Source organism: Solanum stenotomum, chromosome 1, assembly GCF_019186545.1.
Source record: "Solanum stenotomum isolate F172 chromosome 1, ASM1918654v1, whole genome shotgun sequence".
Taxonomy (NCBI): domain Eukaryota; kingdom Viridiplantae; phylum Streptophyta; class Magnoliopsida; order Solanales; family Solanaceae; genus Solanum; species Solanum stenotomum.
Window position 1 is genome coordinate 89,834,152 of NC_064282.1, and position 23,880 is coordinate 89,858,031.

General features: G+C 34.2%; 1 protein-coding gene across 1 annotated transcript; it reads left to right on the plus strand.

Moving 5' to 3' along the window:
• The first annotated feature begins 10,888 nt into the window (after positions 1 to 10,888).
• LOC125858666 (receptor-like protein Cf-9 homolog) lies at positions 10,889 to 23,056 on the plus strand. The gene is made up of 3 exons (XM_049538498.1): positions 10,889 to 11,399; positions 11,499 to 12,313; positions 22,967 to 23,056. The coding sequence occupies exons 1-3, from the start codon at positions 10,889 to 10,891 to the stop codon at positions 23,054 to 23,056; spliced, it is 1,416 nt and encodes a 471-aa protein (XP_049394455.1).
• Positions 23,057 to 23,880: the final 824 nt, after the last annotated feature.

A 23,880-nucleotide genomic window follows, 5' to 3' on the forward strand; every position in this document is an offset into this window, starting at 1 on the left:
AGCAAGTCTTCAAGGATTTCAAGCGTCTTCATTAAACGTTTTAACTTCATTCTAAGGCTCAAGTTCCAAGTTAAGTATAGAGTTTCAAGTCAAGCAAAGAGTATAGAGTTTCAAGCTAAGTAAAGAGTCTTAAGTTTCAAGTCGAGTAAAGAGTATCGAGTTTCAAGTTAAGTCAAGATGTTTTCAGTTAAGTCAAGAGTTTTGAGTTAAGTCAAGAGTCAAGAGTTGAGTTCATTTCTCAAAAGTAATTAGGGAACTAAGTATTTCCCAAAGAAGTTTATAAATGTTTACACATTTAAGTTGAGAGGAAACTGAGATTTCCAAAAGAGTTTTGAGAAGTTTGAGCACTATCTCTTTTAAAAAGAACAGATGAATTTTGCAAAAGAGTTTCTAAAACATGATTAGTATGACAAATCGAGTGTGTCATCAATGTTTAAACAGTATGGTCTCTAGATATACCATCAATGTTTAAGCAGTATAAATATCCCGAGTCATCAATGATCATATTAAAAATATGGTTTTGATTTGTTCTTTTTAGAAAGAGTTTTCAAGTGCCTTCAGGCTAAGTTTTGAGTAATTATCTCAACTAAAGAAAGATGTGTTTAAAGTACTTATGAGCTAAAGTATTTTTGGGAGTAGTCTTGAGCACCGAATTGGGGGAGCGTTCAAAGAACTCACAACCCCCATAGAACATGGGATTTCTCGAGTCATACTTTTTAGATGACCACAAAAGTTAATCTAGCGGATCCACTAAGCAAAAGTAAGGTCCTATATCACGGCAAGGTATATGATGGTCCTTGGGCAACATGAGGTAAAACGTTGTATCACCACTTAGTTTCATAGTGGTGGTTATTGGTTAGAGAAACTCCCACAACAGTAGAAAGAGCTTGGTTCCTCGATAAGTTCTACTTAGTATGGATGGGGGTATGGGACATCATTCATGCATTGCACAAGTAGACTTTGAGAAGAAGCATGGTATTTTCATGATATTATAAATATGATTTTTACGTCATGTTTTAAATAGTTTTACAAAGCTTTATATATTGCATGTGTCTTATTGCTTTATATACTAAGTTCAGTTATTCTTGAGTTGTACAGAGCAAAGATAAGTTCTCTTTTGTATTCCTTTCAAGCTTAAGTTGTTGTTTAGCGGTCCAGCTCGCATACTCGTACATTTCATGTACTGATGCCAGTTGGCATACATCTTTTGATGATGCAGACGCAGGTAACCGGGATCAGCATCCAGCACACCGTTGATCCAGTTGAGCACTCCAGAGTGAGTGGTGAGCCTCCTTGCTTCCCGGAGGACTCGGTTATTTGTGTTCTTAAGTTTTGTTTTATTAGGATGTTGTGGGGTCTGTCCCAACATCCATCTCAGTATTTTAGAGGCTTCATAAACAGTCAGCAAGTTAGTTTTGAGTCTCTCATCTATGTATATATGTAAATATTCTATTTTGAGATTCGAGTTGCCTTTTTGGCCAAATTTGTATCATTAAAGTTGTCTTATGACCTTCCATTGCATTGAGTTATTCTGTTGAGTTAGGTTTCCGCTGAGTTAAGAAAGCCAGTCCAAGGGTTCGCTTGGGGCCAGCAATGGTCTCCGAGTGCCGATCCCGCCCAGGGTGTAGGCTCGGGGCGTGACAAATTTGATATCAGAGCAAGTTCCAGAGTCTTATGGAGTCTATGAAGCCGTGTCTGTAGAGTCCTAGTTATCGGTGTGAAGCGCGCCACATCTATAATTGGGAGGCTACAACATTTAGGAAGATTTCTCACTTCTTTCATACTCATCTCGTGCGTTAGAGGTTATCTCTAAAAAGTTTCTTTCTAATTGGTGCTTGCGCATGTTTCAGCGGATCATGCTTCCACGAAGAGCAGTCAGAGTTCGTCCAGCTATGAAGAGTGTTGAGGAACAAGAGTTACCAAATGCCCTAGAAGTGCAAACCCAATAATAGATAAAATATGCTGATATTCGTGAAGTTATCCGGATGTTAAGTCAAGTTGCAACCTATCATGTTGGGTAGGGAGATAATCGACACGAAGTGGTTGATACTTCAAGAATCCGTGAACTCTTAAGGATGAACCCACCAAGCTTCACAGGTTCAAGTGTTACTGAGAATTCAGAGAACTTCATTGAGGAACTTAAAAGGGTATTTGATGTGATACAGGTTGTTAAGTCGGAGAGGGTGGGACTAGCTGCTTACCAATTGAAGGGTTTCGCTAGAATTTGGTTTGACCAATGGAAAAAGAATATGGCTGAGGATGCGCCAGTAGTGAGTTGGGTTATGTTTGAGAGTGCTCTCATGGGGCGTTTCTTTCCTCGTGAGTTACGAGAGGCAAAGATAAAAGAGTTTCTTACCCTTAATTTGGAGTCTATGAGTGTTCATGAGTTTAGTCTGAAGTTCACATAACTTTCCCGCTATGCTCCGGAGATGGTTGCTGACACGAAAAGCAGGATGAGTTTATATGTTGCTGGGTTATCTCGTCAATCAAGCAAGAAAGGCAAGGCAGCTATGCTGATAGGAGATATTAATCTAGCAAGATTTATGATCCATTTACAACAAGTTGAGAAGGATAAGTTGAAGGATAGAGAAGAGTTTAAGGCTAAGAGGGATAAGATAGTAGGGGACGAGTTCAGGCAACAAAAGAATGATGTTAATCAGTCATCTCTCCCACAGAAATAGAAGGGACCTACTCCACCATCTGCTAGTGTGCCTGCAATTGAGAACAAAGACAGGTACAATAGAAATTCCTATAATTTCAGGGCTAGACTTGCCTATCCTCAAGGAAGTATGGTACCAAGAGGTAGTAAGGCTCCTTCATGTGCTAGGTGTGGTAGAACCCACCCAGGTAAGTGTCGTCAGGGCCAGACAGGTTGCTTTAAGTGTGGACAAGAGGGTCACTTCATAAAGGAGTGCCCAAAGAACAAGCAAAATAGTGGAAATCTGGGCAGTAAGGCCCAATCTTCTTCAGTTGTCCCACCAGACAGGATGGTACTTAGAGGAGCTACTTCTAGTACTGGCGGAGGAGCAAACCGCCTCTATGCAATCAAGTGTCGTCAAGAGCAAGAAGATTCGCCAGATGTTGTCACTGGTATGATTTGAGTCTTTGACTTTGCTGTTTATGCTTTGCTAGACCCCAGAGTGAGTTTATCTTTTGAAATTTCTTTTGTTGCTATGAACTTTGATGTTATACCTGAGCAACCTAGTGAGCCAGTCATAGAGTGGAATAGTAGTTCAGCAGTGCCTAAGGGTCGTTTCTTTTCGTACCTCAAGGCGAGAAAGTTAGTTTCGAAGGGTTGTATCTATCACTTAGTCCGAGTTAATGACTCTAGTGTTGAGATACCTCTTTTTCAGTCAATTCCTATAGTAAGAGAGTTTCCAGAAGTTTTTCCTGATGATCTACCCGGAATTCCTCCTGAGAGAGAAATAGATTTCGGCATAGACATCATTCCAAATATTTGTTCTATCACTTTTTCGCCTTATAGAATGGCACTAGCAGAGTTGAAAGATTTGAAAGAGCAGTTAAAGGGATCTGTTAGATAAGGGTTTTATTTGACCAAGTTGACTCGGAAGAACAATGAATTTTCAACGGTTTGAAGCTTGTGAGGAAGACTTTCAGGAATGGGAAGAGAAGTTGACTACCGCCCAGTTATGATATTTGGTTCTTGAGTACATACTGAATATCTGAATCTAAAATGGATTTGAGAACAATAGTCGAGTTTAGGCGAATCGAGGTGTAATGTGATGAGCTAGAGTTGGTTGTTATAGTTTTGCTTCGAAGATATGGCGTCATTGTTGTATGATGTTCATGTGGGTGTGTTCACTTAGAATGAGATTAATCTCAGACAAAGAGAGAGTGGTTAAAGGTACTCAAGGATGATGACATGAGTTTTCTTTATCACCCTGGTAAGGTTAATATTGTTACTGATTCTTTAAGCAAAGTTGTCTATGGGTAGCACCACCCATATTGGAGAAGGAAAGAGAGAGTTAGCAGAAAGATGTGCACAGACTTGCACGCCTAGGAGTCAGACTTATAGATTCCACAAAAGGAGGAATAGAAGTGACAAACGGGGCCGAGTTATCATTAGTGTCAGAAGTAGAAGGTGAGAAAGACTCAGACCCTATCTTGCTAGAATTTCAGGTAAAATGTTCATAAGCAATGATGGCTTTTGAACAAGGGGGTGATGGTGTTTTGAGGTATCAAGGTGGATTGTGGAATTGATTTCAAGGATAGTTGAGATGATTACCTATCTTACATGGAGTTGCTTGCAACGATAGTTACCATTCTAGCATCCATATGGCTCGTTATAAGGCTCTTTATGGGAGAAGAGGTAGATCTCTTTTTTTGGATGGTTTGAAGTTAGTAAAGCAGGGTTGATAGATCCAGAGTTAGTTCATCAAGCTATAGAGAAGGCGAAAGTGATTCAAGAGAGGTTGAAAATGGCACAAAGTCGTCAAGAATCTTATATTGATGTTAGGAGAAAGGCGTTAGAGTTTGAAGTACAGGATTGGGTATATTTGGAAGTTTTACCCATGAAGGGAGTTATGAGAAAGTTCCTGTTCAGATTTTAGATCGCCAAGTTCGCAAGTTGAGAACGAAAGAAGTAGCCTCAGTCAAGGTCTTTGGAGGAACCAATTTGTTGAGAAAGCTACTTGGGAAGCCGAAGAGGAAATAGAAGAAGAGATATCCACATCTCTTTGAATTCGAAGGAAGTGTAGATCAAGGTACTAATTTCTTCTTAGTGCTCTTTGAATTATAGTGAGCATGTAGTTGTTGTTGGTGTTTGCATGGTTGCTTGTTGGGTGTTTGAGTTTGATTTACACCCTTAGCCTAGTAAGAGTCATCTCATTCGAGGACGAATGTTCCCAAGGGAGAGATATTGTAACATCCGGCAATGTGAAATAATTGAAGAGGCTTAGAATTGGAAATTTTCATTTTTGAAAAGAATTTAAAAATTCTGCAAATTTGGCTAAGTATGGGAAAAAGTGAGTTTTTGGCAAACTTTGAGCAGCCATAACTCCTAGCTCAGGATGAGTTATGAGTAGTTCCAGTTATTATTGCAAATATCGTAGAATGATCTTTCCAACGCCACTGAGTTTGCTCGATTCCGAGTTCGTATGAGTGAGTTATGCCCTTTGGAAGTTGGACTGTTGGCAGGGAAATCCGTCCGGAAATTGTAAGGGCATTTTGGTCTTTTCACTAACCAATTCCTTTGGTTATATTATTGTGTTAGGCTGTTTTGTGGATCATTTTTGTCCCATTTTAAAAGAGTAAGAGTTAGGGTTCTTGAGTGAAGAAGAGAAGAAGAAAGAAAGAAGAGAAGAAGAAGAGGAGAAAGGGAAGATCAAGCAAGGATATCATTGTGGAAATCGTCGGGGGTGATCCCTATTAAGGTATGTGAGTTCTTAATGTGGGTTGATCCTTTCCCCAACACATAACACTCATTTTATTAATTGAGAAAAGATTGAATTTGTTGTTGAAGTTGTTGAAGTTGTTAATTGTTGTTGATGTTGTTAGTTGTGTTGTTGAAGTTCTTGTTGGTTGTGGGACATGATTTGGGTTGTGTTTTTGAGTTGAATCTCTAGTAGGTTGAGTGATTTTATGATCCTTAGTGTTTGGGTTGAAACCATTGAAGGTAAGGGAGGATTAGAGTTGGAAAAATGAAGGAGAAAAGCCAAGTTCTCGGGGAAAAGTGTTGGGGCGTCGCGCCAGCCAGCGTGCCCCAAGAGAAGCTATGAAGCTCGGCCTTTGGGGCGGCGCGCCAGCCAGAGCGCCAGCAGGGCCCTTCTGAATTTTAAGGGCTGGCGCTCCGCGCCTTGCAGAGCGCCAAGGACCCCAACCTACCCCTTTCATTCCCCACTCTTTCATGCATGTTCCTAGGTATTATACCTATGTTTCATAGTTGTTTCCGACACTCCAAAGTACGTCTAAACATCAAGAATCCCTCCATAACATGTGATCAAACACCTTGAATTCATAATTCCAAGTCTAGTGAAGTTAGTTTCCAAGTCAAGTGGAGTTAGAAGGCAAGTGAAATTAGAAGTCAAGCTTAGAAGTTAAGTAAGTCCAAGCAAGTCTTCAAGGTTTTCAAGCGTCTTCATTAACGTTTTAACTTCATTCTAAGGATCAAGTTCCAAGTTAAGTATAGAGTTTCAAGTCAAGCAAAGAGTATAGAGTTTCAAGCTAAGTAAAGAGTTTTAAGTTTCAAATCGAGTAAAGAGTATCGAGTTTCAAGCTAAGTAAAGAGTTTTAAGTTTCAAGTCGAGTAAAGAGTATCGAGTTTCAAGTTAAGTCAAGAGTTTCAAGTTAAGTCAAGAGTCAAGAGTTAAATTCATTTCTCAAAAGTAATTAGGGAACTAAGTATTTCCCAAAGAAGTTTATAAGTGTTTTCACATTTAAGTTGAGAGGAAACTTAGATTTCCAAAGAAGTTTTGAGAAGTTTGAGCACTATCTCTTTTAAAAAGAAAAGATGAGTTTTGCAAAAGAGTTTCTAAAACATGATTAGTATGACAAATCGAGTATGTCATCAATGTTTAAACAATATGGTCTCTAGATATACCATCAATGTTTAAGCAGTATTAATATCCCGAGTCATCAATGATCATATTAAAAATATGGTTTTGATTTGTTCTTTTTAGAAAGAGTTTTCAAGTGCCTTCGGCTAAGTTTTGAGTAATTATCTCAACTAAAGAAAAATGTGCTTAAAACACTTATGAGCTAAAGTATTTTTGGGAGTAGTCTTGAGCACCGAATTGGGGAGCGTTCAAAGAACTCACAGCCCCCATAGAACCAGGTAGCCAACATGGGATTTCTCGGGTCATACTTTTTAGATGACCACGAAAGTTAAGCTAGCGGATCCACTAAGTAAAAGTAAAGTCCTATATCATGGCATGGTATATGATAGTCCTTGGGCAACGTGAGGTAAAACGTTGTATCACCACTTAGTTTCATAGTGGTTGTTATTGGTTAGAGAAACTCCCACAGCAATAGAAAGAGCTTGGTTCCTCGATAAGTTCTGCTTAGTATGGATGGGGGTATGGAACTTCATTCATGCATTGCACAAGTAGACTTTGAGAAGAAGCATGGTATTTTCATGATATTATAAATATGATTTTTACGTCATGTTTTAAATAGTTTTACAAAGCTTTATATATTGCATGTGTCTTATTGCTTTATATACTAAGTTCAGTTATTCTTGAGTTGTACAGAGCCAAGGTAAGTTCTCTTTTGTATTCCTTTCAAGCTTAAGTTGTTGTTTAGCGGTCCAGCTCGCATACTCGTACATTTCATGTACTGATGCCAGTTGGCATACATCGTTTGATGATGCAGGCGCAGGTAACCGGGATCAGTATCCAGCACACCGTTGATCCAGTTGAGCACTCTAGAGTGAGTGGTGAGTCTCCTTGCTTCCCGGAGGACTCGGTTATTTGTGTTATTAAGTTTTGTTTTATTAGGATGTTGCGGGGTCTGTCCCAACATCCATCTCAGTATTTTAGAGGCTTCATAAACAGTCAGTCAGTTAGTTTTGAGTCTCTCATCTATATATATATGTAAATATTCTATTTTGAGATTCGAGTTGCCTTTTTGGCCAGATATGTATCATTTAAGTTGTCTTATGACCTTCCATTGCATTGAGTTATTCTGTTGAGTTAGGTTTCCGCTGAGTTAAGAAAGCCAGGCCGAGGGTTCGCTTAGGGCCAGCAATGGTCTCCGAGTGCCGGTCCCGCCCAGAGTGTAGGCTCGGGGCGTGACATAATTCTCAGATCAGGATCACGTCTCCAAGTCCCAAGTGAGATTCGAGATCGAGCCTCGGGCTAGAGTTAGGGTCTGGTCTAGGGTTTAAAGTTTAGGGTCAAAATCAAGGCTTAAGTTCTAAGATAAAGTCAAGTCTCGGTTCTTAAGTTGGGGTCGGTTCTCAGGTTAGGGTCTTGGGTCAAGGTCAGATCTCAAATTCTGGGTCAAAATTAGGGTCGGGTCATTAGTTTTGGGTCAAATTCAGGTCTAATTCTCGGGTCAAGTCAGGTCTCGAGTTAAGGTCAAATCTTGGGTTTATAGTTAGGTCATGTCTCGGGTTCAAAGTCAAAATCGAGTCTCGGGTCCCTATCAAGGTGGGGACTCTAGTCTCGAGTTCTTGGTCAAATTAAAGTCGGGGCTTAAGTCTCAAGGACTAGGTTGGGGTTTTGGGTTATGGTCCAGACTTGAGATCTTAGTCAAAGTTGGGGATCAGGTAATGGGTTTAGGTCAGGCCTCAGATCCGAGTCAAAATAAGGTTTTAGCTCTCAAGTTAATAGGGTCAATTAGAGTCTAGTGTCCCGAGTGTCAGGTTGAAGTCGAGGGGTGAGGCTCACATCTTGGGTTTATAGTCAAAGTCGGGTCGAGGTCATGTCTTAGGCCTTGGGTCAAGGTTGGATCGGGCGGGGGATCAGGGTTGTGAGTCAAACATAAGGGCTCGAGTTTCGATGGATGGTAGGTAGGGGCGGACCTAAATAAGGGGTGGTGTAGGGGAAGGTGGACCATTTGAAAAAAATGGGTTAAACTAGGCAAGTCATGATTCATGACCCAACCCATTTTCAGCCATTTTAGCCCATGTAATATTTGGGATGATATTAAGTCAAGCCATTTTAACTTGATCAATTGCATCCCGATTCATCTAGTTGACACTCTTAAATTGTGACTATTTGAACTGTAACTTACTGGCAGTAAGTGAGTTCTGTATCAAACAATCTTTGAAATAACCAATTAACAAGGGTCAGTGTGATGGAACACAATATTAGAGATTTTTTTTGAAATTATCCCTTAATTTATATTATATATACAATCGAAAAGTGACCAAAAATATCCTTAACTTAATGAATATGACTTAGAAATATACCTACCTTTATTTTAAAATGTCCTCAAGGTTATCTTTTGACTTAAAAATGCCCCTAAAACTAACCATCGACCAATTGATTAGTTGAGCTTTATAAAAAGCCTTGTGGCAGTATATGATTGGCCCATATAATAACCCAATGTGAATTTTAGATCACCCAACAGCTACACTGCATATAATTCCTATGGAAACGTGTTGAGCACAAGAGTATCAATGACCATTTTTTTTAAATCTAACTTACGAGCACAAGAGTAATAATGACCATTTTAAAAAAATAAATGGAAATGGACCTTCCAAATTTTCGAACATCTAAAAGCTCAATTTATACTCATCTTTATTTATTTGTCCATTTTTAACTTGATATATCTATTAAGAAAATAATAGTTGACATAGTGAGTTTACCATTTTACTCCTATTAATTGATAGAATTCCAAAATCAATTTACTCATTAAAGAGGTTTTACTTTTTTCAAAAACAATAATTCTCTAAATAAATTGAGGATATAATAAATAAAAAAACATTTTCTTTTCTTGTTTTGTCAAAAATAATAAGTAAAAAGTTTGACAAGTAAAAAGGGACAGAAGACTTCTATTGGAGTGAAAAAAAAAAAAATTTCATTGGGTTAAGAGCAAGTTTCATAAGCCTTCTCAAAAACATTACTATCATTATTTGTACACATATTTTTTCTCATTAGATCAAATTTGTTCCAATCGTTCCATTAATTGGTGTCCATTAGTTTGTATTCGACATTATTTTATTTTTGGTTTAAAAATTCCTTTGTTCGTGTAATATAACAATGATCTAGGGGCGGAACCAGGGAGAAGGGGTTTATTCAAACTCTCATCAACAGAAAATTATACCATTTATACATAAGTATAATTATATTTTATACATTTATAATAATTATTGAATTTTCTTAAACTTATTTATGTGTTTACTTCTTTGTATTTTGAATTTACTTGATAAAAATCCTGATTTCGTATTAATAGTGTCAACATGAGCATCTCATTTTCTAAAGAAGCTTCTACCGATTTTATTCTCAGTATAATTTGAATCTTGACAAATGGGGCACATAACACATTAGCATTTCATATAGACGAAGAGACCATTTTGTAGTCCACTTAAAATTGTTATTCTGTGTCAAAAATGAAAGTAAAATAAAGTGGGTGATATATTTCCTTTTAGCTTTAATATAGGGAAAATTGTATGAAATATCAAATTATTAATTCAAATTAAATGTTATAGCCATATTTTTTTTATTTGTAATTCGTAGCAAACATTCCATGTTTTTTGCCATCCCATTTGTATACCGAAATAAGCAAATAGACCGAAATATACAAATGCGGGACCCATTTGTATACCGAAATATACAAATGCAGGACCCATTTGTATACCAAAATATTGAAAGACTTGATTTCTCTTCTAATAATTTTTCAGGATCGCTCATTTCACCTAAATTTGGTGAGTTTTCTAATTTGACGCATCTTGATTTGTCGCATTCAGATTTTAGATTCGGACCTCACAATTTTGAACTTCTCCTTGAGAACTTAACCCAATTAAGAGAGCTTGACCTTTACGGTGTGAGCATCTCTTCCACCTTTCCTTTGAATTTCTCTTCTTATTTAACAACTCTACGACTTAATGACACACAATTATGGGGGATACTGCCCGAAAGTGTTTTTCACCTTTCCAACCTGGAAACACTTGATTTATCATACAATTCCCAACTCACAATTAGGTTTCCCACGACCAAATGGAATAGCAGTACATCTCTCATTTTCTTATCTCTACGTAAAGTGAATTTTATTGGTAAGATGCCCGAATCATTTAGCTATCTAACTTCATTGCATTACTTGGATATGAGTTCTTGTAACCTCTCAGGTCCTATTATTAAACCTCTTTGGAATCTCTCCCACATACAAAGTTTGAATCTCAGAAATAACCATCTTGAAGGACCAATTTCCCAATTCTTCAAATTTGGAAACCTCAAGCTGCTATCACTTGGAATTAACAACTTTTATGGCCAACTTGATTTTTTATCCTCCAACAGAAGTTGGACTCTACTTGAAGTGTTCGAAGTTTCTTCCAATTCCTTTCGATGTAAGTGGTCTGCAAAGCCTACAATCATTCTTCTTGTCATCAAACCTCTTGAATGGGACTATACCATCATGGATATTCTCCCTTCCTTCACTAGATGAATTATACTTCAATGATAACTATTTCAGTGGAGAAATTCAGGAGTTCAAGTCCAAAACATTGTGGGACGTTACTCTAAAACAAAATCAGTTGCAAGGTCCTATTCCGATGTCACTCCTAAACCAACAGAGCCTATCTTATCTTCTCCTTTCGCAAAATAATCGCAGTGGACAAATTGCTTCAGCTTCCTGCAGTCTAAAAGCCTTGACAGTGCTAGATCTTGGAAGTAATAATTTGAAGGGAACAATCCCACGATGTTTGGGTGAGATAAGTGGACTTTGGGTTTTTGATCTAAGCAACAACAATCTTAGTGGGGCAATTAATACAACTTTTAGTATAGGAAACACGCTTAGAGTCATTAACTTGCACGGGAATAAGCTAGAGGGGGAAGTCCCATGATCTTTGGTCAATTGCAAGAGTTTGGAATTTCTAGATTTAGGTAACAATGAGTTGAGTGACACATTTCCAAAATGGTTAGGAACCCTACCGAATTTGAAGATTTTAAGCTTGAGATCAAATAAGTTCCACGGGCCCATTAAAACTTCAAGGGCTGGAAACTTGTTTGTACATCTTCGAATAATTGATCTATCATCCAATGGATTTAGTGGGAATTTACCTATGAGCCTTTTTGAGAATTTGAAAGCTATGAAGATAATTGATGAGATCACGAAAATCCCACAGTATGTGGGAGAAGACTTGTATTATTATTATCATTTTTCTGAAACAATTACAACAAAGGGGTTGGATCTTGAATTTCGTGGAGTTTTGACTACAAACATAGTTATCAATCTCTCGAAGAATAGATTTGAAGGTTGTATTCCAAGTTCCATTGGAGATCTCATTGCACTTCGTACTTTGAATTTATCTCATAATGGTTTGGAGGGTGTGATACCAACATCGCTGCAATACTTATCTGTACTTGAATCATTAGATTTCTCATTCAACAAAATAAGCGGAGAAATTCCACAACAACTTGCATCCCTCACATTTCTTGCAGTCTTAAATCTCTCTCACAATCATCTTGTTGGATGCATCCCTAGAGGAAAACAATTTGATACGTTTGAGAATAGTTCATACCAAGGGAATGATGAGTTACGTGGATTGCCACTGTCAAAAGATTGTGGCGATGATGAAGGGGTACCACAAGCAACAACTCCATTTGGGCAAGGAGAAGAAGGAGACTCATTAATGATCAGTTGGCAGCCAGTTCTCATGGGTTATGGTTGCGGTCTAATTATTGGATTATCCGTAATATACATAATGTTATCAACTCAAAATCTAGCATGGTTTTCAAGGATGGTTAAAGAATTGGACCACAAGATTATTACGAGAATGAAAAAACACAAGAAAAGATATTAGTGTGTAACCTAGCCAGGTATTCAACTTGATCTTTATCCTTCATAAGATTATTTTGTATATCTCAATGTATTATATATATATCTACCTCCTTCATCCTTGAAATTCTTGACTTTGATTCTTCATTTTTTAAAATTGCAGGATTCGAGCCTAATATGTTTTTAGATAGAGATTGTTAGCTTGAGTTCAGCCTAATAATTAGTTGAGTAATTAGGCTCAACTGCAAAGTCAGTTCATAAACTTATGAATTTATTATATTTATCTTCTTCTTAATTACATAAAGTAATTTCGATGTGAAAGAATATAATATGATCATTTATTTCAGGAATATAAATATGATATTTTTTCTGACTCACTATGGTTATTTACAGAGGAGCACGATGCTCAATCGATCGATAAATAATTAAGAAAATAAAAGTAGGAGATGTAAAATCAGCAAAACATCATTCCACATCATTTGTAAAAAGCAAACCTTTGGAACTGACAATATAGACTATAACCAATATCATTATGTGGCTAAAATAGAATTTCTATGGAGAAAATTCATCATCTACTATATATACGTAAAGAAAAATAAAGACCTTGCATATAAAATGTAATTTTTTGGTAAAAGGGTTCGGAGGAACTCCTTCGCCCTTCTAGATCTGCCTCGGTACCAATCATCTTTCTTTTTTATAATGATAATTGCTCCATATATAACAATGATAATGAATTAAATGATTATACTAGATAAAATAAGCTTTTTTATAATGAATTAAATGATTATACTAGATAAAATTTACTTTTTTATAATGAATTAAATGACTATACTAGATAAAATTTGCTTTGTGGAGGGGTGGTTTTAAACTTTACTTTGCACCATGAGGACTCAAGTTCAAAATTATTCAACCCCTTATTTTATTCAATAGTAAAATATATGTCATATCTCAAGGTATATGTATACATATATTTATATACATAATTTCAAAAGTTAACGGGTGCACGTGCAATGGAAGACATGGGTCCGTCTCTGATTATTAGGTTCTTGATGTATTTATTTATATAACCAATCAGAGGCGGATCTGAAATTTGAAGTTTATGAGTTCCTAGAACTACCTTAAGTTAACACTGTAGATCCACCCTTGTATCCAAATAAACTACTTCTTGTCAAACGAGAGTTGCTCCTGAAGCCTTAAAATTTCAACAATATCAACTTAACCTTTAGGAGTTCAATTTGAGCTTGGTATACTAGCTCCGCTTCTATATATGGATGGTGTGAAATGTAATTTTGAGTTTCTGTTATTTAAAAACATTCATTCAGGCATTAGTTGGATGGATATTTCCAACTTCAGTAAAAAAATAGTTTTTTGAGAAAGCCGCTAGCACCCACGGGTGTTGCCTATTAAGTAAGTGTTAAGATATTCACTTAATATTCGAACCCTTTTATCAGAAAAATTACATTTTACATGCAAGATCTTTATTTTTATTTATGTGTATATGGTAGATAATGAATTTCCTCGATAGAAATTCGGCTTTTGGCCACATAATGATATTGGTAATTATATGCTAACAAATATGTACACATTAAAAGGATAAAATATTGATCAACTTTTATTGGAGGTTTGTGCTTATAAATACAAATTAGTTATGGACACGTGCATTGCACGTGTATTCATATTTTAATTTTTTTAAAATGACATGAATATTAGTTAAACATACATGTGTAAGTTTTCCACAAATTGAAAGTGAAAATACAATTTTCCATGTGAAAATATATGTTTCAACAATATAAAGCAATTGCAAAAGACGCTATAATGTTACTCGAAAACAACATACCTCAAGCAGTATATAGAATAATCTTGTTGATTTATGTTACTAAAAATCTATACAAAATGAAACTTAATTATTCCATTCTCATAATATTTTTTACATGATTTTAATTTGAGGAGTAGTTTTTAGTAGTAATAATTAAGGGTCGAAAGAATTCATAAAGAAACAATCAAAATGTCCAAAATTATCATCACACCAACCATTTGAGTTTTAACACTACGGAAAACTACCTTTAATATAGAATGTGTATGTTTAAGAAAAATTAGGCTTTAGTGTCTCACAAATGTAAGTGTAACTCTCATTTTTATTTGAAAGTTAAATTGCATATCGTATAAATAGTAGAAAAATAAAAAATGAAACGAAAAAGGTGAAAATGAACAATATATGTATGTGTTCACAACACCATGTAAGATAAATGATAAAGTAACACAATCAAAATCTTTCATCAAAGTAATAATCTTTTAGCAATCTTTATTTAATTAAATTAACTTGTATTTAAACAATTGACAACAAAGATATATGAGCATATTATTACATAAATTATTCAAATATTATCAAACTCATTATGTATTAATAGAAGTTTTGTCAAATAATTGATACTTGCAAGAATAATAATACAAATACAAAAAAATTATCCCAGAACAATGCAAAATGATATATGAATTACATAAAAATATGGGTTGCATACCAAATTTAATGAAAAAAAAAAAATCTCATCTCTTCTACTTATAAGTTGAATTGTTCTATTGTAAGGGAACATTAATAGATGATAGAAAAGAAAAAAAAATGATGATTTGTAGCTAGAATTGACTGGTATTTATAGTGATATTTGACTATTTTTTCACCTACCAAATTTCATTAATGGGGCACACTAAATCATGATACATAAATTTAATTTTTGATTTCAAAATTAAAAGAGTTGCCGAATTGGAAGAGTTTCATACATTGTGTTGTCTTCTACTTTATTTGAATTTAACCAAATCAATTATAATTATAATGTCATAACTAAAAAATTAAAGTGTAGTTGTTAGACTTCATGTTCTACCATTATGTAATTAAAATATTAGTATTTGATATATGAATTAATCATATTTAGATTTAGTAAAGGGGCAAAATGGTAATCTAACTTTGAAGGTTGGAGCTTCCCATTTTTAATAATAATATGATATGATATGATACCCCCTCCGTTCTTTTTTATATGTCATCCTTACTATAAATGGTTGGTTCTTAATACTTCCTCTGTCCCTAATTACTTGTCTACTTTTCCATTTATAGTTGTCCCTAATTACTTGTCCATTTTCACAAATCAAGAAAGGAAATTTTTTTTTACCTAGTATACCCTCAATTAAATGACTAATTACTTTGAAAAATGCAAAACTTTTCATCCACTTCATAATTAATAGGGGTAAAATGGTAAACTCACTATGTCATTAATTGATTTCTTAATAGGTGTGCCAATTCAAAAGTGGACAAGTAATTAGGGACAGAGGAAGTAGTTGTCATATCATAAAATCAATGCATAAATTACAATATTCTTCCTATTTTACCCTTGTGAGTTATTAGCCTTGAAAATATACATTTGACCAATATAGAAAAGTTAAGTAAATAATTCATGTTCAATGGTTAAATTAATTCATATCCATTGATTGAAAACTTGAGTTCAATAAACATTAAATTAGGGTAGAATAGTAAACTTAGTTTCTTAATGCACGTAAAACTAAAATTGTGACATATAAATAGAAACAGAGGGAGTATGATGATGATAATAATGATGATATGATATGGTGATGATATATAGATCGGTAAAACATGTTTGATTAATCATTACAAAACGTGCTTTTAAGCATTCCATTTTTTTTTAATAATTCACATTAATATTTTGAGAGAATTTCAAAGACATCCCCTAACATTTCACTCTATACATTAACTTTCCTTGTGATTTACGATATTTCAATTACTTCCTTTATTTTGATTTTTTTAAAACAATTTTTTAACATATTTTTCATTTAATGTAAATGAAACAGAGCTTGGAAAATATACTCTTTTTAATATTATATATATTCTTTCAATTAATTACTTCTATCCAAGTATTTAGCAAATTCCTAAAAGGGCAATTATCCCAAAACAATATTGATCTAATTTTATTTTTGTGGAATCAATCTTTATTATCACTAGAGTTTGGAGAATTAGGAGATATCCCAAATCTCATTCTCATCTACCCAACGTCTGCAAATAAGCCGCTGCATTAACAAAAGCCTTCATTTATGCTACAATAATTCCAGAGGTTCATAAACCAAAAAAAACAAATCTATTTTATGAAAATTATCTATATGAATTGCTTCTTTTTAAATTTCATTTAATTTTTAAAGAATTTATTAGGCATGATATTTCTTATAGAAATAATTACTTGAAAGAATTTAATATTAGAAAAGGGCAGATTTGTCAAACTACATTTTATTTATATTAATGTAAACAAGTAAGGTCTATATAAGGGAGGTAAGTATAGACATCTCTGCGCCGATCTTCGAGACTCTACTAGATTTGGCTTGTACATACACGAGACCATGAATCTGGGACTCTAATACCATTTTTTCACGACCCAAAAATGGATGTGATGACACTCTTCTTATCACACCAAGACAAGTCAGCCTAAAACTCAAATATACGATCAATGCGAAAGTAAAGTGAGAATAAAAGTCTAATAGTATAAAATAATCCGGAAATTCATAATTACCTTAAATATACCCCAAAACCTGGTTGTCACGTGTACAAGTCTATAATGTATTACAATAGATATGAAAGAAATAAAAAAGTCTCAAATGATGTTGTATCTAAAGTAGGACAAAATCATAAATAAGAGTAAAAAGGTCTGCTAAGATGACAATCAACTACCTCACAAATCTCCATAGGAAGCCTTAGACAAGAAGATAAGAGAGAGTATCATAAAGAACTGGGCTCATAACCTACACAAATGTAGAAGCAAGGGGTGAGCACCAAACCACACGGTACTCAGCAAGTGAACTCCTAAATACAAGTTAAGAATATAGAATACGGGTAATCCTACCACCCCAACCGAACCTCCACAACTATAACATGCATAAAACCAGCTCAACCCAACAATTCATAATTTCATAGCACACAACTTAATTACAACATTTCGACGATTACAGATCAGAAATACACAGGATCAAGTTCATCATATACAAGTTCCACTGAAAGGCACTCCAAAGCTCACAAATGATAAAGATATGCAATGCAATGTCAAGTATAGTGATCCATGTCTGATCTAATGATACACACTCGTTATCTTTTAGTCTGGGACCAATGGGGACATATATGTCCATGCATCCGTCGTAGCGTGTGACATGACTCTCAATAATAAAATTCATTGTGGAGTGCAACATGTCCCTCGATAATAGAATCCGTCGCAGCGTGCGGCACATCCCTCGACTCATAATATCCATCGCGACGCGCGACACGTCCCTCGAAATGGTGCATCCTCTTTAATTTCTTATTCTTCCTCAATTCACAACATTTTTCACAACTAAGTCTCAGAATCAATGCAAATGACATGTTAACATAAATAATGAGGAAATGACCATTTTCATAACAATGCACAATTCACAACAACACAATCGTGATACAACACCAACAATGAATCAATAAGCCTTTCAAACCATTCTCAACACATTACACACCAATAATTAATCACATTGCCTTTTATTACTCCATTTTCATCATTAGAATTATTCAATATAGACAAGTCAATTCATCACCAATTTTCATTACTCCCTAACACATATCACAAGGAAATACACGATTCTATACACTTAACAAGGGTTGAGAAATCCAATTGCATCAAATAATTGAACAATCACTCTGGGACTTGAGCCTTCCCTTTTCATTGGGCTTCCAAATCAGTGCAATCTATTTAAATAAATAACCACAATAAGATTCTGAAACTAACAACACTCATATTACTATATGTCTAGCCTAAACCCAAAACTCACCCAAATCTATAATCAAGTTCCTAAATTTCAAACCTAGGATTAAGTTCCAATATCTCCATATCATAAATCTAATGTTATTCATATAATACAATACACCTAATATTTAATTACTTATACCATTATATCAAAACTTGAATCATAATGTGATATTAAAATAACAATAGGTAAAGTCGAAGCTAACTGACTAGAAGGCTACGAGAATAATTTGCTAAAATCAACATCCTGTAATCACCAACTAACTTGCTAACTAATCATCACTCATCAATTAATTCCTCACCCCTTATTATCATTGATTAATAGTGTAAATTAAAATCTTGTCCCCCCCCCCCCCCCCCCCCCCACCCCCTTCCTTCAAACTTCAAAACACTCGGATTGGTCAACTTTAAAACTTACACTTCTTATCTAATCTCATTTGAGACAAAATTGAGTTACATTGTATATATGCAGCAATAAAATAGTTGTATGGAGGCACGCACTTGAAAAATTGTTTACCAGAAGGTCGTCCTCTTCGTTGCATATGCGTCAGCCAAACACCTTTTAGGGTAGTTTTTATGTTTTTAAAGAATAATAATTAAGAATTTAAAGTGATAAATTCCAATAACTTATTTTAATATATATGGGTCCAGGGCCGACTCAACAACATTGGGAGCCTAAAGCGAAACTTAAGAGAGGGGTCCTAATATTTAGTTTTTTTCATTATATATACTTTTATTTAAAATCTACTTTTCTAGCTATTTTAGATGCAAGTCATTAGGTACTATTTTATAATCACTTTGTTTTAATAATTCCTTTTCAAATGACAATATAGTTAATTCATTCAATCTCTCATGAGACATTGTTGATCTTAAAGAAGATTTAATCAATTTTAATTTTGAAAAAACTTCTTTCGGCTGAGGCAACAATTATAGGAACTGTTAACATTATTCTATAAGCAATATGTGTATTTGGAAAAGAATCAAGTCTTTTTGTTTGATAGGGTATTTTCATTAGATCAATATCTTCTACTTGTATTATTTTCCTTAACACTTTTAATTCAAAAAATAAATCTAAACCATCAATATCAGAATAACCTTTACGTGTTAAAGAAAGTTCAAGGTTAAGACAATATTCTTTTTAAATTCTCATCATCTAGAGATCTCAATATTGTACCACTAAATAAGAAATCAAAAATATTTTCATATGCTTCAATTGGTTCAAATCTATTTTGAAGTGAAAAAAATACTTTGATCTACTTTACACATATAAAGCAATTAACTCTAAAAGATTCTTCAAGGAACTTTGTGATTTCGCTATCCATATTTTCATCAAAGTGTTTCTTAAGAAATGCAGGTTTATTTTCATCTCATATGCAATTTTCTTAGTAGAAATCATAACACTCATAGTACATGTATTTTTTTTTCTAAAATAACATATATAAGTAATTGTTTGTAAAAAATGGGGGCCCCAAAATATATGGGGCCACAAGCGATGACTTTAGTGGCCTAGGGGTTAAGATGGCCCTATATGGGTCAACTGCTCTTCTTCTTCTCCTCCTCCTCCTCCTCCTTCTCCACCTCCTTCTTCTTCTTTTGGCAAGAAACAACTACGTTACCTTCACCATAGAACTTTTCTATTTGACTGTTGTTGAAGCATTTCGTCTGCTTGTTTTGTTGTTGACTTTTTTGATGTTGATTCTTTTGATCTCTCCATGAACATGAGCTTCTCTCCACTTTTCTTTTTTATAGTATTGTGTTTTGCTGAATTAGGACTTATCTTCATCCTTAAGAAAACTTGATAATGAGTCTTCTTCATTTGCAAAAAAAAGAACTAACTCAGATAAAGTTGGTTTTGTGGCCCACCCCGTGTGACTGTAATTATGCCTTTGTATCCAGTCTTAGACCATGAAAAATTATTCTTTTCAGTCTTGTTTTCGTGATAGCATTTTCTGGATCTAATTTTGATATTTCATTAGATAGAGATTTTAACTTTTAGAAGTATTGACTGATCGTCATATTTTGTTGTAACATTGACAAAGCTCATTTTCAAACCTTTGTAAGCACACTCATTTTTCTTTGTGAAAATTGTCGCCAGTGTCCCCAAATTCTATGGATGTCTTGGTATTCTTAATTCGTTGCAAGAACTCATCATCAATTGTTAAACTGAGAACAAACATAGCCTTTTCAGCTTTGACCTTCCATTTTGTTGTTGCTTCAGCATCTGTTGATAGTGTGGTGTATGATCCACCATTGATATCCTATAATTCATGGTCGATAAAGTAATATTGTATTCTCGTGCTTCATGATCCATAGTTGTTTACGTTGAGCTTCTCAATGCTATTGAGAGTGCTTGCAAAATCCATTATTTGATAAGTGTCTCGTGATTTTTAGTCTCCAATAGTACCTTGTAGGATCTCCTTTCCTTTGAGTTATTACCTTTCTTTATTATCCACCAAGCTTTGATACCACTTATTCAGAGCCTGGTGGATAAAGGAAGATAGCAACTCAAAGGAAAGGAGATCCTACAACCTACTATTGGAGACTATAAATCACGAGGCACTTATCAAATGATGGATTTTGCAAGCACTTTTAATAGCGTTGAGAAGCTCAATGCAAACAACTACGAATCATGGAGCACAAGAATGCAATATTACTTTCTCGCCCAGGAGTTATGGGATATCATCAGTGGATCAAACACCACATCACCAACAGATGCTAAAGCAACAAAAAGTTAGCAGGTAAAAAATGGATGGTCATGTTTGTTCTCAGTGTAACAATTGAGAATGAGTTCTTGAAATGAATTAAGAATTTGGAGACGGGCACAATCACTATCGTATAACTTGAATTTTATTATTGCAAAGTAAAGACCCGCTTTTGGCTTACTATTCTTAGACACAATATTTCTTGCACTCACACTCTGACAATTCTCTCTTATTTCTCACTAATTAACTTGTTGTTTGCTCTTTTGCTTGCTTACTTTCTTGTTTTCTTATTTACTTGCTTTCTAACTTGGTTGGTTAACACATATGAACCACCTCTATTTATAGGTGGTGATGGAAGAATCTATAGCTAAGAAAATTTCTACTCTATTCTAGAATGGTCTTTTAACTACCTAATTCTAAAACTACATTTTCTAGAACATTTCTAGACTTTTCTATCTAGAATACTCATTCTAGCGATCTTCATTCATTTCTTTACAACTCTTGAATATTCTAGATTCTTCTTTAAAACGTCTTGGATATTAATTAAGTTGGTAATGAATTCTTAAAATGTAGTTGAAAATCTGACTATCGTAATATTTACTTATGCAGTTTTTCTATTTCTAAATAACGAAAGATTTATAATAGTCAAACTTTAGTTAGCAGTAAAACAAATATAATTAGATAAAAACGCTAACTCATATGTCCACTTTAAAGGGATAAAAATGTTGATCAACATTTTCTGTTGGAGGTTTGTGCTTATAAATACAAAAATATATAGATTGGTAAAACTTGTTTAATTGATTATTACAAAACGTGCTTTTAAGCATTAAATTACATCCCTTCATGTTTCACTCTATATAGTAAATCCCTCCTTTACGATATTGTAATTATCTCTCTTATTTTAATTTTTTGTAATAATTTGTTTTCCTTTTTTTCACTAATGTCAATAAAATAGAGATTGACAAATATACCCTTTTTAATATTAAATTCTTTCAATTAATTACTTCTATCCAAATATCATAATTAGCAAATTCCTAAAAGGCAATTATCCTTAAACAATATTGATCTAAAGAATTGTTTGTGGAATCGATCTTTATTATCACTAGAGTTTGGAGAATTAGGAGATATCCCAAATCTCATTCTCACGTCTGCAAATTATATATAGGAAGTTCTTCTTTTTAAATTTAATTTTATTTTAAAAGAATTTATTAGGCATGGTATTTCTTATAGAAATAATTGCTTGAAAGAATTTAATATTAGAAAAGGGCAGATTTATCAAACTATATTTTATTTATATTAATGAAAACAAGTATAGTCAATATAAGGGAGGTAAGCTAATTTTATAAATCATGAGACATTTAATTGTGATCGAGCGAAATGTGAAGGAAGGCTTGCAAAATTATCCCTATAATTTTAGTATGACAAAGATATATTCACCGAATTAAGTCCTCAATGCTTATGTTCTTTAATCGAAAGAAGAAGTTAAAGGGAAAAAAAGATTCACCAAATTAAGTCCTCAATATTTATGTTCTTCACTCAAAATGGGAAGTTAAAGAAGAAAGAAAAATTCACCGAATCAAATCCTCAATGTTCATGTTCTTCGAGCTCGGGTAAAAAATAAAAAAAATAAAAAAAATAAAATAAAATGTTCTGTTCTTCACTCTAAAGAGGAAGATAAAGAACAAGAAAAACACATCGAATTAAGTCCTCAATGTTCATGTTCTTGACTCGAAAAGGAAAGTTAAAGAAGAAAAAAAAATTCACCAAATTAAGTCCTCAATATTTATGTTCTTCACTCAAAATGGGAAGTTAAAGAAGAAGAAAATATTCACCGAATCAAATCCTCAATGTTCATGTTCTTCGAGCTCCTACGGAGGGTAAAAAAAATTAAAAATAAAAAATGTTCATGTTCTTCACTCGAAAGAGGAAGTTAAAGAACAAGAAAAACACTTCGAGTTTTTTGTTATTACTAATTTGCCTCCCTCTTAGCTTTATGCAAAGACTATGTGACTTTCCCAACTTCATTTTTTTCGCCTTTGTTCTGGTTAGGAATCTTCTGTTATCAACGAAGAGCTGCGCGATAAAGTGAAGTTGCTAGAAAATAGGATGCCATTTACAAGTGTCAAGCGCGAACATTGAGGAAGGATCGATGCAAAGTTCAATGTCTGACTAGTAGCAAGTCAATTTGACATTGTCATGTATATTAGCTTTTAGTAATGGCTTGTTTTGTGAACAAGTTGATTGCTTTGCACAGAATGTATGCTGCTCTCTAATATGCAAAAAGTGGAAAAAAATGCGATTTCCAAACTAGGAAGATCTTTAATTGTAATATTCCGTCATGTTACCTTTGCGTGGAGCACAGTAATATTAAAAATAAAAAATAAAAAATGTTCATGTTCTTCACTCGAAAGAGGAAGTTAAAGAACAAGAAAAACACTTCGAATTAAGTCCTCAATGTTCATGTTCTTGACTCGAAAAGGAAAGTTAAAGAAGAAAAAAAAATTCACCGAATTTAGTCCTCAATGTTCATGTTCTTCACTCGAAAGGGAAAGTTAAAGAACAAGAAAAATTTCACCAAATTAAGTCCTCAATATCATGTTCTTCACTTGAATGAGGAAGTTAAAGAAGAAGAAAAATTGACCGAATTAAATCTTCAATGTTCTTGTTCTTCACTCAAAAGGGGAAGCTAAAAAGAAAAACAAAATCACTGAATTAAGTCCTCAATATTTATGTTCTTCACTTGAAATGGGTACTTAAAAGAGGAAGAAAAATTCACCGAATTAAGTCCTCAATGCTTGTGTTCTTCACCTGAAAGGGGAAGTTAAAGAAGAAGAAAAATTCACTGAACTAAATCCATCCTCAATGTTCATCACTCGAAAGGGGAAGTTAAAGAAGAATTTTGTTTTTACCGAATTAAGTCCTCAATGTTTATGTTCTTCACTGAAAACGGGTAGTTAAAAAAG